Genomic DNA, 20,162 nt, shown 5'->3' with positions numbered 1-20,162 from the left:
TACACAATGGAATATTATGCAGCCATCAAAAGGAATGAGATCGTGCCATTTGCAACGACGTGGATGGAACTGGAGGGTGTTATGCTGAGTGAAATAAGTCAATCAGAGAAAGACATGTATCATATGACCTCACTGATATGAGGAATTCTTAATCTCAGGAAACAAACTGAGGGTTGCTGGAGTGGTGGGGGGTGGGAGGGATGGGGTGGCTGGGTGATAGACATTGGGGAGGGTATGTGCTATGGTGAGCACTGTGAATTGTGCAAGACTGTTGAATCACAGATCTGTACTTCTGAAACAAATAATGCAATATAGGTTAAGAAAAAAAAGAAGATAATAGCAGGAGGGGAAGAATGAAGGGGAGTAAGTCGGAGGGGGAGACGAACCATTAGAGACAATGGACTCTGAAAAACAAACTGAGGGTTCTAGAGGGGAGGGGGGTGGGGGGATCGGTTAGCCTGGTGATGGGTATTAAAGAGGGCACATTCTGCGTGGAGCACTGGGTGTTATGCACAAACAATGAATCATGGAACACTACATCAAGAACTAATGATGTAATGTATGGTGATTAACATAATGATAAAAAATTATGAAAAAAATAAAACAACCAGTGAGCATCATTCAGCTGTAAGTAATCAAACTGGAACTGACTCTAGGTCCACTGGCTCTGAGACTAGTGCCCTTTCTCTTATATTAGCTGGCCTGTCAGAAAATACTGACCAAATCAAAATATCATCTTACTTAAACAACTTTAATTTCCTATTAAAATATCTTCTCTCTACTGCCTCACCTGATTCATTCCTCAGTCTATGGCAGTGTGGCCTATTGCCTACAGGCTCTTAGAGCTACTCTCACAAAATAAATCTCCCAGGTGATAAACCCAAATTCCTCTTTTCATTCTCCTTTCTGATTCCTCCACAGAATCTGACACTTGTTGATCACCCTCCATTTCCCGGAAACTCTCTCATTTCCTAACCCTCCTCCCCAGATCCATTTCCATGCTGCCAACACTTCTCTTTCTATGACACAAATCTCATTATGCGTTTTACTTTCTTCTTCAAAAATTTTCGTTGGCCTGCCATTATCTTCCTGTAGGTTAAAATCTAAAATTGTTAATGTTTCAAAAATGTTTTAAATGTGAAAGGATAACACATGCACATAATCCAGGAAGTATTAAAGAGTATGTAATAAAAAGGAGGTCTGCATCCCACACTGTCTTCTAACCTCTCCATCTCCTTCCCCATAGGCAATCATTGTCACCAGTCTCTTAGAACTCCTTTCAGGGATATTCTATGAGACAATACATACCTTCTAGTTTGACCTTGAATATAGGGGTGGCCCATAGACGGAGGGTCCTATCTCATCACTTCTCCCACACATTCTACAAGGTAACCCAGACATTTTTATGAAGAAGAATCTTCATCCTTCCTCCAGTCACTGTGGAGAGGAGCCATTGCAAATGTGCGCAACAGTACACCATATGTACTACTATATACTCAGTAAATATATCTGGCTTCCTTTCCTGATGGGGTGGTATCCTCAGCTAGGAATAAAAGGAAACCAAAGCACATAATGCTTAGAGCACATTCCTCATCTGAATTATAAGAACCTTGAAGGCTTATGACTAGGCTCTGCATTAAGTTCTAGGATATTTATTAGTAGATTAGAATTAACAGAGCACGGAGAGTACCTGAGAACTTTCTCGCTTATGAAAAGGAGTGGATCTATGTAACAGTCAAATGGGCTGCCTTTAGAATTGGTGACATCTTCACTCATAAGCTGAGTAACCACTTGGAAAAATGTAGAAGAGATTCAAATAACAGCAGAGAGCCTGGATGGTAGGACCTTTCAACCTATCCCATTTCCATGACCCCACAAAACTGGGCCTTTTCACATGCTTAGATATACTTCAAGATAGAATTACCTCTTTTGTGCCAACTTTTCTTTCCAGTGCTTTGCTTGTGTTGTGTACCTGGGGGAAAGGAAAGGAAAGTATGATGGACAAGGGCAATGCTCTCAGCTTACAAAAATACAAGAAAAACCTCCACTGTATGATAAACTTGACAGTGTAGGAGATGAAAGTCTGAGAGTTCATTGATGTCATCCCCCAGAGTTAGGACACTGTCTCTCCATTTCCTCAGTCACTGTATGCTTCACACTAACTGGAACACATTATGGGATGAGCTTACCTCCATTTCTTTTCAAAGAAACCTGAATCCAGTGTTTCTGGCAGACGTTTTGGAGCAGTAGGCAAAGATTGCTTGAATAAATCGGTTAGGTGGGCTGCAACTTTAAAAATAGACAAATTTAACTTTTATCCTCACTTCTTGGTGGCACAATGCATGGTCTCAGTGCCCGATTACTCACTTGAGAGGGTTTCTAAGAGCCTACATTTAATCTATCAAGTGTTTTCTAGAATTTCCATGACAGAGCTGTAATATAACAGTAAACCAGACCACTTTTAGGAAATAGCCTATGAGAGAACACACATCTTATTGTCAATATGTAAAATGTAGTGACCTCTCATTTATCCCACAGCATTAGGGGAATCAGTGTTTTACTTAACTGAATTTCTTCATATCTAAAACACCAAAACTTTAAAAAAATTAACCATTTTGTTGAAATTGTTTTTCTAAAAAAATCTATGGATATGAACATAATACAATAGTTATTTGATAATTTGAGCCTATTCCTCAGAACATGGTCTCAGTGGGATGTTGACAAAGATTTAAAAAATTAAAAAGGTTCCATGTTTTATGGTTATGTGAGCTTGGGAAACACTGATTTATACAAGGTTAAATATGTTTTGTTAATTTACACTGTGGCTCTCTAAAAAATAAGGCAATATACAGGATTATCCAAACTTATCATAAAATTCATTTTTGGTGCAGCCATTTCATAAATGAGTGTTTTGGGAAATACTTTGGGGAGCATTGACTGAAAATCACCACTCTTAATATTTCAAGGGCAGCTGTGAGCATGCAAGATCTTATTTGACTCTTGTGTCTGTTTGTTTGTATGTTTGAAAAATATATTTAGTTCGTCCTTCATTATTAGGCAACCTACCCATTTACCTCTATGGTGATTGTTCCCTCATGCCACAGGTTACAAATTCAAATGCTACAAGGTAGAGATCCCAGATAAAGTATAGAGCATCTAGTTAAATTTGAACTTCAGATGAGCAACAGATAATTTTTTAGTATAAGTATGTCCCAAATCTAACATGGAATAAACTTAATACTGAAAGGTTACTTGTTGTTTATCTGAAATTCAAATTTAACTGGGCCTTCTGTATTTTTATTTGCTAAATTGACAATCCTAGTATAATGGGCTTCCCAGGTGAAAGAGTGACAACAGAGTGGCAACTGAGGGTTGTGATCGATTCTTCTGTTCATGGTCGTTCTAAAGGGGCAGCTGTTAATCATCTTCAGCCAAACGTCACTATGTGGTAATGTCACATTTCAGGAGATGGAAAATTCAGATAAACAAAAATAAGTGTGCAAGCCAAACACTGTGGGGGACACATAATACACATCTGTGGGCTAAATGAAACCTATGCCTGCCAGTTTCTGACCTTTGTCATATGGCCAGAATAGAAAAGGAAAAGAAAATCCCAAACCACCAAATTGTTCCGGGCTTGTCTGTTGTGAACTATGAAATCATATAAGTAAGTTTGCTGGGGCTGTATATTCCCCAAATGAATATGCTTTGAATGAGGCTATTTTCTTAGACTGCTTGAGATTTTATATATATATATATTGCAAAGTTTTGGTGATAACTATAGTTGCTCAAAAGTTCTGTGTGTGTGTGTGTGTGTGTGTGTGTGTGTGTGCGCGCGCGCGCCAGGAGGAGAGTGTTGGCTGGTTGACTGTGTCTCTCTTGAATCTTAGCTATGTTGGAAATACAAGCTGAGGTTAACATAAACATCAAATGTCAACTGTTTCCATTCAACAAATCAAATTTAAAAATAAATTAGAGGCAGTCACGGTTTTCAAGGATCTCACAATTTAGGCAGAAAAAAATATGTAAAAAATCATTACAATACAACACGGCCAATATGGCAACAGAAATATGTACGTGGTACTTTGCTATCAGATGAAGGAATGACTTAAAAGTGTATTTAAGACTTTTAAATATTTTGCAGAAAAATATTAAAGTTAAAATATTAAAGTAGTTACCTTCAGTTACATGACTTTTTGTAGTTTCTTCCATTTTAGGGAATGACTGAAACGAAGATAGAATTCCTTAATCATGATGATTATATTACATACAAATTCACTTTGCTTAAAAACGTTCTTCATGTGCTCAATAGATCTTTCATGGAAACTACTATAAAATGAATTAGTATTTTAATGCCAATACAAAACTTATTAGATTTTTTTAGCCATTCTTTTCACTTAACAAATATTTTAAAATGCAAATCATTTTAAGTTGTAGAAATTCCTTTTTCTTCCTTCTTCCTATTTCATTAATTAATTCATTCAACATTTTGATGAACATCAATTTCTCAGAAGACAATATAAACTTCTATTTAAGAGCCTTCACAATTATTTATGATTTAAGGAAAAGCCTAAAAAGCATTTGGAAAATCCAGTACATGAGGAGTCAGATTTCCCCAGAAATAAGAAATTATAAGAAGGGAGCAAAGGCTCCATAGAAGTGGCAGAAACAGCTTTAGTTGTAATATTTTGTCTTGCGGCACCTAATATTGAAACAACAGTAAAAATATTGGTACATAAAATATTTCTTTCTCACCATAACTAGCTTGAGGAGATCTGCGGCGTTGCCCCTCTCCTCCTCAGTTCTGGAATCTTTAACGGTCATTTCCTGTAGCTTGTCTTCTTTCTTTAGAATATAGTTTATATAATCCTAAATCGGCCAAATAAAATAAATCAATATAAAACAGAAATAAGGTAGAAAGAAACACCAAAATAGTCAACATCAACTTGAAATACTACAAAATGAGTAAGAATATGTAAGTTTGCAATGCTCAACAAACCAGTTACTAATCAAGCAATCTGGAAAACCTTTTCCTTAATTATATTAATTAGCAAAGACCTGAAAAGTCCAAAGGCAAAGCTTGGAGGGCCACAAGATATTAGAACTGTATGAAGACCCCAGGGAGCCCAGGCTTCTGACTCTATGCTCCAGTGTCCTCATCAATAAAATGTACAGACTTGGGTCAGGTGGTTTCTAGAGTCCTCTCCAGGGATAGTCTTTATGATTCTTCTATGAATGTAAGTTTAGGTTTTGTCCATGCCTTTGCTTTCAAGAGAAATATACTTTACTTTTTCCATAGGTACCTATTTTCATAAACAAATGGTCCCCTGCTCTATGCAAGGTGCTGGGTATATAACCATAAACAAAAAGCATATGATCTTGTTTTGAGACAGTTAACAAAGTAGACACTGAGATGGTACAGATATAGCTGATACAACTGACTATATATTTACAAATTCTTAGACCATTTCCAAAAACCAACAATGCTTTTCTTCCATGGACAAGTATCAGATTAATAAACAGCTCTACCTTTTTCCAGAGGTCATTAAACCAGTTTCCCATACAGTAAGAAAGGAGGACTCTATATAGCAATCACATGTATAAGTTATTTATCTTTTCAATGTCTCATGCCTCAATACTTCCTATACCTTATGGGAACCATTAAGTATTTTCTACCTCTCAACCTCCTACCCTCTGGAAAATTGACAGTCATGTGTTGCATTAGATAAATATTGGTAGAATTACATAATATCAGGTTCCTCAGGAAACCAAGAGGAATAATTGCCCTGTTCCTGATTCTTCTGGGTCAGGTTATGTGAATTCCATTACCTTAAGGGAAATCTGCAACTTCAATTTCACCTCATCCTTTATGACCTCATGCTGGATGAACTGGCGCATCTGTAGCACTTTGGGGCTCTTGAGTATAGGGGCTGGGGCACTTACTAACTGTTTGGACCCAATGTCAAGGCCCTTCCAAATCTGAGTGCCAAATGGAGGTCCAGGAGTTTTTTTCTGTTAACAAAACAAAGCAAAAACCACCATCAAAAAAAAAAAGTTTTAACATTAATTTTATTTATTTAATTATTATTATTATTATTTTTACTGAGCCCTTATTTATATAGATACCAGGCAAGGAACTACTTATTAGGGAATGCAATAGTAAAAAAAAAAAAATCCCTGCTCCCCAAATGTTTCTCAAATATAAGGAAAATTGGTAACAGAACTGGGCAAGCTTTCCTCTTTATATGTGTTACCAGGAATCTGGATATTTTAAAATCCTGCTGCATTATGTCCCACTGAATAGCATTTAGGGGAGTAGTAAGCAATGTGGTATCATGGAAATGTAGCTTAGCTTATGCCAAATGCATGTGACTATTGCTTACTACCCACAAGTAGCCTAAGACATTTGGAATAAGCAGCCTTGAACTTTCTGTTTTCATGTTAATTTTGACCTAGAGAAATTGAAAGAGAAATCATCCCATAGATTTGGGTGGTCTTTGAGCTCACTCTAGATTAAACATGCTTCCAGAGTCTTTCCAAGGTCTCTAGGGCACAAATGTCTGCCTCAGAGCCGACTCACATCTTTATGTTCTCCTTGTAACTGATTTTCAGGAGTAGTGTGCTTTGATGCCCTATGTCCTATAGAGTGTATGATGTGCTTCACTGTAAGCTGCTGTTCCATGTCTGATACATGGTCAGAGATAACCACGCAGAGGCTTGCCTGGGCAGAGCCACTGCTACTGGGCATAGAACGTCATTGCTATAGGAGTTGCAGAGGAAGAGAATGAGCTTCCTTCATGAATCTTAGATGTGGCATATTATTGGTCATGAAGCACTACTTTCAACTTGGGTATAGCCTGAGTGAGCCATTTGGTGTGGCCTTTTTATTTTTCAGATAAGGAAGTAGAGGTCCACCGTGACTTGTCCCAAATCCCACATTAATAATTGGTAGACTCAGGACTAGAATTCAGATCACCTTCATTCACCATGTTGGTTACAGTCACCAAATTAAAATATAGGACTAAGAGGTCTTTGTTATCTTTTTTAAAAAATATTTTATTTATTTGAGAGAGGGCAAGAGAGAGAGAGCATGAGGCGGGGGGGAGGGGCAGAGGGAGAGGGAGAAGCAGGGTCCTCACTGAGCAGGACCCTGGGATCATGACCTGAGCTGAAAGCGACTCTTTTTTTTAATTATTTTTTTAAATTTTATTTATTTATTTGAGAGAGAGAGAGAGAGTGTGAGAGGGGGGAGGGTCAGAGGGAGAAGCAGACTCCCTGCTCAGCAGGGAGCCCGATGTGGGACTTGATCCCGGGACTCCAGGATCACCTGAGCCGAAGGCAGTCGCTTAACCAACTGAGCCACCCAGGTGCCCCAAAGTCTTTGTTATCTTAAGTGTTCATTATCTGTGCCGTTGCTATTACCAGATTGTTTAGGGGAGCAAAATTCATTATACATCAAAAACAGTATCCTCCCTACCTAACACTAGTATGTCTCTCTGATCATATTATCAATGTCTTCATTGATTTAATAATTTAACATCGGACAAACATGCTGGACATATTACACAAATTGCTTGCAAAATGAAATGTCAAATCTTGCACGATGCAGGACTTCATGATTCTTGCTCAAGATGTTTTCTTCCATTCTTTAAAAACACTTTAGGTGGGGCTTCTCTAATCTGACATAATTACAGTGTTTACTTTTTAACATTGTAGTTGCAAATCCTTTGTATAATCTTTCACATTCTTTTTTTTTTTAAAGAATTTATTTCTTTATTTGACAGAGCGATAGAGAGAGAACACAAGTAGGCAGAGTGGCAGGCAGAGGGAGAGGGAGAAGCAGGCTCCCCGCTGAGCAGGGAGCCCGATGTGGGGCTCGATCCCAGGACCCTGGGACCATGACCTGAGCCGAAGGCAGCCGCTTAACTGACTGAGCCACCCAGGTGCCCCCTTTCACATTATTCTTACATGTTTCAGTCTGTATATTAGTAAATTAGGGGAGAAAGGGAGTGTGAAAGACCTAAATTGTGTGTTAAAACTAACAGATAAGGAATGAGAGAAGGAAAGATTTCTGTATTGCATAGTATCAGTAATTCCATGATAAGAGAGGTAGAACATGCATTACTCAGAGTGGATATTTTCATACTATAGGAAGATGTTTGAGCCTGCAATATAGGCTAAAAGAAATAAAACTGAGATTTAGCTAGTCAGGTATATTTCTTTAAAATCTACAAATGTTAAAGTCTTCAAATATAAATCTCCGGAGCCCATTAACAATTTATGTAAGAATGAAAATATGTGAATATATAGGAGAAGACCTGAGACTCCAATACATTGATGGATGGATATGCAAGGGTAGTGACTTTCCAGAAGAAAAAATTTATACCTCAATGGAGGGAAATGTCTCCCATGATCTTGACTGGAGATTCGGAGGAACAATTGTATCTAATTCTTTCTTCATTAGCCACGGTGATGCTTCATGAAAAGGGCGAAGGACAGTGATGCTCAGGGTGCCTGGTTCAAAGAGTTATCAGAGGATCATTTCTCTATCAAAAAGATTCTGAGAAATTCAATAGGTTTTCACTAAATTCAACAAACACTTTTTAAAAAAGATTTATTTATTTATTTGAGAGAGTGTGTGCAAGTGGGGGGACGGGCAGGGAGAATCTCAAGCAGACTCCCCACTGAGCATGGAGCCCCATACAGGGCTCTATCTCACGACCCATGAGATCATGCCCTGAGAAGAAACCAAGAGTCCAACACTTAACCGACTGAGCCAACCAGGCGCCCCTCAACAAACACTGCAATACGCAGTGATTGTGATTAAGAACCTTATGATCTAAGCAAGAAAAGTGAGGCTTTTCGCCACCTGGACACCGGGTTTAGATCACTTGGAATTATTAATTGATACCTTACCATCCTTCAAAAACCACATCCAAGTCTTGTTGGTTCCCTTGAGCTCACCCACTGACCTACTTTGGATCATTTGTGTCTGAGAGATCCTGTTCTGGGCTACAGCAACAACCAGCTTTTCTACCCAGATCTACTCTGCGAATGAATCCCGCTAGCAGTCAGAGTGACTGATTATGTTAGGCCATGATTTAAACATTTCTCTGATCTCTCACTGCTCGCCGGATAAAACTGATACCTCAGTATTTTCTCATCCTGCCTCAACTCACACCATTCCTCCTTCTGTGTATTAGCTCCTTCGGCCTTTTCCTCCCTCTTCTCTATGGATTTTTGCTTTCTGCTTTGTACCGTCTCTTCCAAGAAAGCTCTCCCTCCTATTGTAATCAACTGCTACTTTTCCACCAGTTCTTAGCTCCACTGTCTTCAGGGAAGACTTCTAGACTACATCAGATTCCTGCTCTAACGGAAACATATTCCTTTCTTTCAAAGACCTTATCCTAATTGATAATCATATAATCACAGTTATTGTTTGCTATACAATTAATGCCTATCTCTCTCATTAAACTCTAAGCTCTATGAAGGCAGGATCCACACTGTTTTAGCTCACTACTGTATTCCTAATACCCAGCCAGTGTGTTTGGCACATTGTAGGTTATCAAGTAGATGCTGGTTCAATAACTAACAAAGCCATTTGCAATGAATTCTCATATAGTTCTACACATGCACTGCACAACCAATCAGAGCGCCCACTTTCCATATTCACAAAGAGCAAGGTTTACTATATCATGCACAGGTGCACTGATACACTAAAAGATGTAAGTGTGCAGGGATGCAAGCCTATTCATAAATAAGTGTAAAGTATATCCCACCAACCAGAGAACAGATAAAAAAGGAACATACATAAACCTAGATACAAAACATTGGTTCGTACATAGATGACGTCCAAGTTTATATCTATGTTTAAATACACATATGACATAAACTGATGTTTCTTTTTTTTTTAAAGATTTTTTTTTAAGTAATCTCTACATCCAATGTGGGGCTCAAACTCACAATCCCAAGATCAAGAGTTGCATGCTCCACCAACTGAGCCAGCCAGGTGCCCCTCTGATGATTCTTTCTTAATGCATTATGTGTCTCTAATCTTTAGCCACACATTGATTTCTTTAAAATTGAGGAGAATAATATATATACACAATGAATATATATATATACATATATATATGTATATATATATAAAACATCCTATATTTCAGGTTGGCCTTCTAACTCACACAACAAACATATTTTCTTTTCTTATTATATTAAATTCATCAAGGCAACACCTTCAAAATGGCAAAAAAATGAACTTACAAGCAATATCTCACTTTTCTTTTTTTTCCTACCAAGATGAAAGGAACACATAAATAGAATCATAGCTACATACCTAACATATATCTAAAGACAGATTCAAATTTGCTTACAGGTAGGAGAAGGACTCATACACAGTTTACATAGGTTGATGCTCAGATAAAGCTTGGAATGAACATAAATAACTGTAGACACAGGTTGACATGGCCAGGTGGCAAGTAGAGTTGAAAAGTGAGCAAAGGAAGAAAGTAGAGTTGACATGGGGGTGGACTGGTTAAAGAGGCTGGGAGCTGGTAAGGGGACACAATGACTTCCAGACATTCTGGGTTCCCTACCTGGTTGTTCCTGTACTGGCTCCTGGAGAACGACAGTAGAGGATTCTCCATATGCCAAGGATAGGTATTCTTCTATGTCACTGTCACGAAGAAGTTCCACTCCTGATCCATCAGCATAAACGACAAAAAACCTATTTGAAGCAATAAAATCAAACCACTTGAAGTATTAGTTAAAGTGCTCCTTAAACTTGGAATTTAAAATGAAAGTCAGTGGTGCCTGGGTGGCTCAGTTGGTTAATTGTCTGCCTTCAGCTCAGGTCATGATCTCAGGGTCCTGGGATCAAGCCCCGAGTTGGGCTCCCTGCTGAGCAGGGAGTCTGCCTCTCCCTCCGCCTCCCCCCTGCTTCTGCCTGTGCTCTGTCTCTCTCTCTCAAATAAGTGAATAAAATCCTTAAAAAAAAAGTCATGGTATTATTTTTATCATATTACCTGGGCACGTGTTCACCATAGATTTGCAGATGATTCTTATAAATGTGAGTAGATGATAAATTATCATAGCCTTCAGCTTTTTCACTTAAAGCCTCTTCCAAATTGTTTTCAGGTGCCATAGTTGATATGCTACCATCAGCCATAACCTAAGGGACAAAGCATATAAGGAACTAAAAGAAAAGAAATGTCATGAAGCTTATGTTTCCCATTTGAGAAAGCATGTGATCTTTTGGTATATTCAGAAAATCAGGGATATTTATCTCCAAGGTAATATTCACTAAGTACAGTTGGTATTAATAAAAGTGAAAACCCAGTGGCACATCTCGACTTACAAACCACACCGAGACTGTGAAGACAAACTGGAATATACTCAGAGGAAGGTGGCAAAGATAGCAGGGGACTCAAAACCTTATCTTTTGAGCATTAGTTAGGAACTGGGGATTTAAACATTGACAAGAGACTACTTATGTCATAGTCGTCTTGAAATACTAAGGAAGTGATAGTGTGGAGAAGTGTATATTCTGTGATTGCAAGTGCAGAATCAGGATTCATGATACTAAATCTTTGCATGAGATGTAGTATCAGCATGAGAAGAAATGTTCTAGCCATTACTACTATTTAGATATGGCATGGATCTCTCCATGAAGGAGTATGGTTCAGGCTGAAAGACCACTGAAGGAGATGCCCAAGAAGAGCATTAATGCCTAGAAGAATGCTTGGCCTAAATGTCCCATGTGTTTAAACCTAGAGGGTTTAGGGCTTTAAGGTTCAATTTCAATTCACTATAAATTGAAATTTGTTAGCAGCCTGAACTCATGCTGGGAAGAGTCTCATTTTTTGAGTGCCAAAAAGCCAAGCAGGATCAGGGCTACTCTGCATACCAAACCAAAGCTGGGGACTCTGTGCTATGGTTCCAAATCTAAAAAACAACTTCACCACCTACTAGCTGATACACAAACTTCTGTTGGGTGGAGGAGTGAAACAAGGAGAAACGCTCAGAGCAGGGGTTGGCAAACCATTTTTTGTCAAGGGCCAGGGAGTAAATATTTTAGGATTTGTAGGCCACACAGTTTCTGTTGCAACTACTCATCTCTACCATTGTATGCAAAAGCAGTCAGAGACGAATGAGCATGGCTGTGTTCCAATAAAACTATATCATGACATTGAGATTTGAATTTCCTATAATTTTTATGTGTCATGAAATATTCTTCTTTTGAGTTTTTCCAACCATTTAAAAATATAAAAGCCATTTTTAGCTCATGGGCCTATATAAAGAGGTGGCCATGGTTTGCCAGCTTTAGGCCTGGATGTAAGAGGATAGTTGTGGTGTTGAAGGACAGAGAAACAGAAGATAGAGCTCTACCATCTAGTAGCTAAGTGCTGCTCCCACCTTCCCATCTTCCATCATACTAGAACCCTCACTAATTGATACTTCTCACCGTGAATTCTCTGCCTAGTCAAGCAAACTCGTTCTCAATTATCCTGGATACAGACCATTCTTATATCATTTTTTTTTGTTGGCATTACTTTTAAATGCTTAGTAATGTTTCTTCCCTTCCATTCTAATTCTTTATTTGGACTTAACATTTCTACCATCCCAACTGTTTGACTTTCTATCCCCTTGGAAGTACACTTGAGAAGCAAAGATACTGACATTCATTATTGCTTATGCAAAGTATCGGCAGTAAGTGGATAACTAATCCCAAGGCCGCCAAGGTATAAAGCTTCATGGAAGCGCTGTAGTGTGAAATATCTCAAAAAAAAAAAAAAAATCCAGCCCCTCTCTCCATTCTAATGATGCACTTTACCTGAAAGGTATTTCCCTGAGGATCCAGGACCTCACAGATAACCTCTGATGTGTGCTTCATGATGTACCTGCTAACTCTTAGCTGCTCACGTTTTTGGAAAGGATGGTATATATCACTGCTTAATTCATGGCAATATATAGCTGAGCAATCCCTATCAATGTGGAGGCAGCCTGTGTTTGGAGGTAACACCTGCAAAGGTAACAGAAAGAGAGAAATTACTTAAAATGTCTTGTTCAACATGAAGGATTTGGAAAATCCTTTTTAGGAAAATAATTATACATAGATCTCAGCCATAAATTGTTTTTTTCCAGGAAAAAAAATATTATCTAAGAGAGGACTTGAGCTTTGGGAAGGGCTCCCTGATAAGGAGGCAAACTGAATAATAATAATTCCTTTTGTGTCCTCATAATTTATCTACTCACTTTAATATCTTTTCCAAGTAATTGCCTTCTGTCTTTTTATGTCAGATATTTAACATGAAATAATAAAAATATATTTTAACTGAAGTCAACACACTCGCCTCTATTAAAAATGTTTGGAATCCTTCATGTTCTTGGGCAAAATGTATCTCGAACAGTCAGAAGCTATAGGACAAATGCTTTTAGGAACTCTTATTTGTCTGCATTCCTCTGGTGGCTGACACAGTCCTTAAGTATTAGCTTTCATGTAATGACTTCTGGTTCAGATAGACTCATTTTTGAGGCACAATTCACATACCATAAAGTATACATTCAATGGATTTTACTATGTTCAAAAACATGTGCAAATGTTATCACTAATTTCAGAACATTTTCAGCATCCCAAAAAGAAACGCTAATGTCATGAGCAGTCACTCTGCATCACCCCTGACCCTAGCTCCTGGCAACCAATGATCAGCTATCTTTATGGATTTGAATATTCTAGATACTTCATACAGGTGGAAGCCTGCAATATGAGGCCTTTTGTGTCTGGCTTCTTTCACTTAGCATAATATTTTCAAGATTCATCCATGTTGTTGTGTGTATCAATACTTCCTTCTTTTTCATGGATGAATAATATTCCATTGTATAGATATATACAATTTTGTTTGTGAGTTGATTGGACCTATGTGTTATTTTCACCATCTTGCTGTTATTAACAATGCTATCAATATCTGCATACAAATTTTTGAGTGGATGTGTATATTAATTTCCCTTGGACATCTACCTAGGAGTGGAATTGCTGGGTTATATGATAACTCTATTTTTAACTTTTTGAGGAACTGCCAAACTGTTTTCCAAAGTGATTGCACCATTATACATTCCTATCGGCAATGTAGGAGGGTTTTAATTTCCCCACAATCTCACTAACACTTATTACTGTCTGTCTTTTTTATTTACAGTAATTTTTGTGGGTGGGAAGTAGTATCTCATAGTTTAATTTGCAATTCCCTAATGACTAATGATGTTCAGCATCTTTTCATGTGCTTATTTGTCATTTATATCACTTCTTTGGAGAAATGTCTATTCAGATCCTTTCCCATTTAAAAAAATTGGGTTGTTAGTCTTCATTGCTGAGTTGTAGTAGTAGTTCTTTATATATTCTGGATACTAGACTATTATCATTTGTATGATTTACAAATAATATCTTCCATTCTGTAGGTTGTCTTTTCACTGGGTGGTATCCCTTAAAAGCACAGACTTTTCTCTTTTTGATGAAAGTTTGTGCTTTTGGTGTCATCTAAGAAACTGTTGCCAGATTCAAAGACATGAAGATTTACACCATATTTTCTTCTAAGAGGTTTGTCATTTGACCTTTTACAATTAAGTCCTTGCGCTTTTGAATTCATTTTTTTAAAGCAAATTCTTTCTTGTTCTTTTTTTTTAAGATTTTATTTATTTGAGAGAGAGAGAGAGAGAGAGAGAGAGAGCATGAAAGGGGGGAGGGTCAGAGGGAGAAGCAGACTCCCTGCCGAGCAGGGAGCCTGATGTGGGACTCCATCCTGGGAATCCAGGATCATGACCTGAGCCGAAGGCAGTCGTTTAACCAACTGAGCCACCCAGGCGCCCTTGAATTCATTTCTGTGTATAGTGTAAGGTACCTGTCCAACTTTATTCACCATTTGTTGAAAGACTATTCTTTTCCCCACTGAATTAGCTTGGCATGCTTACAAAAAGTTTATTGACCACAAGTTGGTAATAAATGAATACCTAGTTCTATTCTATTGATCTATATGCCTATTTTTATTCTAGTACCACACTGTCTTGATTACTGTAGCTTTGTAGTAAGTTTTGAAATCAGGAAGTGTGAGTCATCTAACTTCATTCTTTTTCAAGATTGTTTTGGCTGTTCAGAGTACTTCGAATTTACATAAGAATTTTGGTATCAGCTTATCAAGTTTTGCAAAAAAGGCAGCTGGGATGTTAATAAAGAATGTAGGGAGTACTGCCATCTTAACAATATTAAGTCTTCCATAAACTTAACATGTGATGTTTTCCATTTATTAGGTTTTCTTTAATTTCTTTCAGTGATATTTTGTAATTTTCAGTGTATAAGTCTTATTAAATTTATTTCTAATTATTTTATTCCTTTTTTTAAATCCATATCACCTATTTCACCCATCCCACACTCACCTCTCCTCTAGTAATCATCAGTTTGTTCTCTATGGTTAGGAGTCTGTTTCTTGGCTTATCACTGTCTTTTTTCCCTTTCTGCATTTTTTTGTTTCTTAAATTCCACATATGAGTGAAATCATAAGCTATTTGTCTCACTCTGACTGACTTATTTTACTTAGGATTATAATTATACTCTGTAGCTCCATCCATGTTGCTGCAGATGGCAAGATTTCATTCCTTTTTTTATGGCTGAGTAATATTCCATCATGCGTGTGTGTATATATATATATGTATATGTATATATATATATATATTACATCTTCTTTATCCATTCATCTATCAATGGACATTTGAGCTGTTTCCATAATTTGGTTATCGTAAATAATGCTCAATAAACATAGGGGTGCATATATCCTTCCAGATTAGGGGTTTTGTATTGTTTGGGTAAATACCCAGTAGTGCCATTACTGGATCATAGGGCAATCCTATTTTTAACTTTTTGAGGAAGGTCCATACTGTTTTCCAAAATGGTTACCCCAGTTCAAATTCCCACCAACAGTGCAAAGGGTTCCTTTTTCTCCATATCCCCGTCAACACCTGTTGCTTCTCGTATTGTTGATTTTAGCCATTCTGACAAGTGTGATGTGATCTCTCGTTGTCGTTTTGATTTGTATTTCCCTGATGATGAGTGATGTTGAACTTCTTTTCATGTCTGTATGTCTTCTTTGGAAAAATGTCTGTTCACGTCTTCTGCCCATTTTTTAATTGGGTTACTTATTTTGTATGTGTGTTGAGTTGTATAAGTTCTTTATATTTTTTGGATACTAACCCTTTATCAGATACATCATTTGCAAATATCTTCTCCCATTCAGTAGGTTTTCCTTTAGTTTTTGTTGATTGTTTCCTTCACTGTGCAGAAGGAATTTTAATGTTGTCCCAACAGTTTGTTTTTGCTTTTGTTTCCCTTGCTCCAGAAAACATATCTAAAAAAAATATAGCTACAGCCAGTGTCAGAGAAATTACTGCCTGTGCCCTCTTCTAGGACTTTTATGGTTTCACATTTCACATTTAGGTCTTTAATCCATTTTAAGTTTATTTTTGTGTATAGTATAAGAAAGTGGTTGAGTTTCATTCTTTTGCTGTCCAGTTTTCCCAACACCATTTGTTGAAGAGAAGTATTTTATTCCTTTTGATGCTACTTTAAACAGAATTGTTTTCTTAATTTCAATTTTGGATTGCTCTTTGTTAATGTAGAAAAATACAACTGACTTTTGTATATTGATCTTATATCTTGCAAACTTGCTGAACTTTTTTATTAGTTCTAATTGTGTGTGTGTGTGTACATTGTGTTCTTGGTAGATTGCCTTCCTTAGGATTTTCTAAAAACACTTTTATATCATCTGTAAAAAGAGAGATGTTTTACTTTTTCCTTTCCAATCTGCTTGCACATTATTTATTCTTATTGTCTGATTGCCCTGGTTAGAGCCTTCAGTACAATGTTGAGTTGGAAGGATGAGAGCAAACATTCATGTCCTGTGCCTGATCTTAGTGGGAAAGCTTTTAGTTTTTTACCAATAAGAATGCTGATTGTTAGCTGTGGGTTTTTTTGTTTTGTTTTGTTTTGTTTTGTAGATGTCCTTTATGAGGTTGAAGAAGTTTCCTTCTATTCCTAGTGCATTGAGTTTTTTTTTTTTTTTTAATCATGAAAGGGTGTTGAATTCTGTCAAATGCTTTTTCTGAGTCTTATGTAGATAATCATGTGGTTTCTGCCCTTTATTTTTTAATATCGTATATTATATTGATTGATTTTTGCATCTTGAACCAACCTTAAATTTTGGGGATAAATCCCACTTGGTGACAATGTATAATCCTTTTTACATGTTGCTGGATTCAGTTGGCTAGCATTTTCTTGAGGATTTTTATCTATCTTCATGAGAGATATTGGTCTGGAGTTTTCTTGCGATATCTTTGTCTGGTTTAGGTAACAGGGTAATACTGACCAGATAGAATTAGCTGGGAAGTGTTCCCTTCTCTTCTGTATATTGGAAGAGTTTGTGAAAATTCTTCAATATTAATTCTTCTGTAAATGTTTGGTAGAATTTAACAGTAATTCTTCCGTAAATGTTTGGTAGAATTTACCAGTGAGGCCATCTGGGCCTGGGCTTTTCTGTGTGCTAAGTTTTAAAATTACCAATTCAATCTCTTTACTTCTCATAGGTCTATTCTGATTTTTTAGTTCTTCTTAACTCAGATTTAGAAGTTTGTACCTTTCCAGAAATTTATCTATTTCATCTATGGTATCTAATCTGTTGATGTTCATAGTATTTCCTTATAATTCTTTTCATTTCTGGAAGGTTGGAAAAAATGTTTTCTCTTTCATTCTTAATTCTAGTAATTTGGGTCTCCCCTCTCTCTCCCTCTCTCTCTCTTTCTCCCTTTCTCTCTCTCTCCTTAAAAGTTTTTCAATTCTGTTGATCTTTTCAAAGAAACAATTTCTGGTTTTGTTGACTCTATTGTTTTCTATTCTGTCTTTTATTTATTTCTATTATAATCTATTATTTACTTCTATATGTTTGCTTTGATTTTAGTTTGCCTTCTTTTTTCTAGTTTCTTAGGTGGAAAGTTAGGTTATTGATTTGAGATCTTTTATAATATACACATTTAGGCAATATAAAACTAGAAATTTTCCTTTGTGCATTGCTTTTGCAGCATTCCATAGGTTTTGGTATATTAAGGTTTTATTTTCAGTCATCTCAAAGCAATTTTCTTGTGATTTCTTCTCCGTGTTAATTTTCACATATTGGTGGATTTCCCAAACTTCTTTCTGTTACTAATTTTTAATTTAATTCCATGGTGGTGGTAGAAAATATTTTGTATGATTTTGATCCTTTTAAATCTACTGAGACTTGTTTTGTGGTATAAAACATAGTCTTTCCTGAAGAAAGTTCCATGTGCACTTGAGAATAATGTATTTTATTGTTGATGAGTGGAGTGTTCTATAGATGTCTAGTAGGTCTTGTTGGGTTATTCTGCTGTTTAAGTCTTTTATTTTTCTTTTATTATTCACTTTTATTGTTTATTATTTTATCCATTACTGAAAATGGGCTACTAAAGTCTCCCAAATATTATTGTTGAATTGTCTATTTCTCATTTTAACTAAGCCAGTTTTTACTATTTAAAACTAGACTTCTTTTTCTTTAATTCTGAACTCAGATCAAGTGTAGAAGCCTTTATAGTTGTAAAGGTCAGTAGTAAAACCTTTTCATCATTGCTCAGAACTCATTAGTCTCTCACACACACACATCTCCCCTTCTCCTTTCCCCAATCTCATTCAAGTCCTCAGTTATACACAGTCACCTTTATACACACACATACACACATACACACACATCTCCAGACACAAGCCCTTATTGTTTTAAATTATGTTTGCTTCTCGGAACTACAGAGATCATGCATCAGGTAGACTGCAAGGTCTTCTGATGCTCAGATTTGGCTAATTTCATCACTGATCCACTTCAGTAGGAGCAGATCCCAGAGAAAAAACTTGACATTTTAAATTGTATAATGTACAACTCTGGAAATACTTAGGTGTTTTGGACGTGTTGTTAGGTGCCTAATATGTTTATAGTTGTTATGTTTTCTTGATGGAGTAATCCTTTTATCATTATAACATAACCTCTTTGTCTCTGATAATATTTTGTTGTATGATCTATTTTGTCTGAATTAGTATAGCCACTCTAGTTCCCTTTCAATTAGTTACTGCAGGTCTATCTATTTTCATCCTTTTCCCTTCAAACTGTTGTGTCTTTGACCATATAAGTGTATCTCTTGTCAACAGCATATATGTGGATCATGTTTTTTAATCCATTCTTCCAATATCTGCTTTTTTATTGGATTATTTAATTCATTTATATTTAATGTAATTACTGAAGTCAGATTTATATCTTCCAATTTTTTATTTGTTTTCTATATGCTTTATGCTTCTTTTCCCCCTGTATTCATCCATTACTGCCTTTAAATAGACATTTTTAGTGTGCCATTTTAGTTCCCTTGTTTCTTTTACTATATATTTTTCCATTATTTTCTTAGGTTTCTTGAAGATCACAAATAATGTCTTAATTTATAACCATCAAGATTGAAATAATACTAACTTAATTTCAATATTATACAAAATCTTTGCTCCTATATAGCTCTATTCCTTCCCTCTTACTTTGTGTTAGTATCGTAAAAAAAAAAAATTACATCTTTATACATTATAAGCACATATTCCTTGGAATCTAGAAAGCCACATTCATGTGCAGGACTGTATGCATGCCTGGAAAAGAGCTCAGAAAGCCCTAATCTTTCACTCTTGCTGATCAAGAGGATCTGCATAAGCAGGGAGTGAAGCCTAAGTAGAGTTATAAACTTCTAGCTGGAGTACTGAAAAAAATACCCCAGTATGCAAACAGAGCCCTCAGAAGAGGATGATTCCAAGGAATGTGTCAGAGCTTTTCAAAGCCTTATATGGGCTTCTGTTTCCCAGCTGTTCCTTTTTTTTGTTCACCCTCTTGTTTGTTATTGCCAATTCAGGCAGCTGTAATGTTAAATAATTACCTCCATTTGGGGAAAAGTCTGTGGTGAGTGAGCTCAGAGTCAGATCAAATAAAGATAACCCTTGCAAATGGGGTTTCCAGGGAACTGCCAAACAGGTCAACAATGACAATATTTTGTGATGAGACTTTTGGAGAGCTCTAAATCTATTCTTCCTCTTTCAG

At 36.7% G+C, this 20,162-nt stretch overlaps 1 protein-coding gene and 2 non-coding genes across 3 annotated transcripts in view; all 3 read right to left on the bottom strand.

The window, feature by feature from the left end:
* The window catches only part of SPAG17 (sperm associated antigen 17), a 237,994-nt gene that overhangs the window by 40,490 nt on the left and 177,342 nt on the right, over window positions 1–20,162 (bottom strand). Inside the window, exons 32-40 of the mRNA XM_025872536.2 lie at window positions 12,833–13,021; window positions 11,025–11,170; window positions 10,596–10,726; window positions 8,387–8,514; window positions 5,830–6,012; window positions 4,756–4,869; window positions 4,179–4,224; window positions 2,190–2,289; window positions 1,925–1,972 (exon numbers count right to left, since the gene is read on the bottom strand). Coding sequence (XP_025728321.1) covers window positions 1,925–1,972; window positions 2,190–2,289; window positions 4,179–4,224; window positions 4,756–4,869; window positions 5,830–6,012; window positions 8,387–8,514; window positions 10,596–10,726; window positions 11,025–11,170; window positions 12,833–13,021 — 1,085 coding nt within the window. The remainder of the gene's footprint in view (window positions 1–1,924; window positions 1,973–2,189; window positions 2,290–4,178; window positions 4,225–4,755; window positions 4,870–5,829; window positions 6,013–8,386; window positions 8,515–10,595; window positions 10,727–11,024; window positions 11,171–12,832; window positions 13,022–20,162) is intronic.
* Window positions 18,610–18,679, bottom strand: LOC112824713 (small nucleolar RNA U2-30). Its single transcript, XR_003208512.1, has one exon. It is a non-coding gene; the product is annotated as a small nucleolar RNA U2-30 (small nucleolar RNA).
* LOC112824714 (small nucleolar RNA U2-19) lies at window positions 18,837–18,916 on the bottom strand. The gene has a single exon (XR_003208513.1). It is a non-coding gene; the product is annotated as a small nucleolar RNA U2-19 (small nucleolar RNA).

This window comes from Callorhinus ursinus, unplaced genomic scaffold (genome assembly GCF_003265705.2).
Source record: "Callorhinus ursinus isolate GAN/ISIS: 27379988/994484 unplaced genomic scaffold, GSC_fseal_2.0 scaffold9, whole genome shotgun sequence".
Taxonomy (NCBI): Eukaryota; Metazoa; Chordata; class Mammalia; order Carnivora; family Otariidae; genus Callorhinus; species Callorhinus ursinus.
Note: the sequence above shows the minus strand (reverse complement) of the source record. Positions and strands in the feature narration are given on the sequence as shown.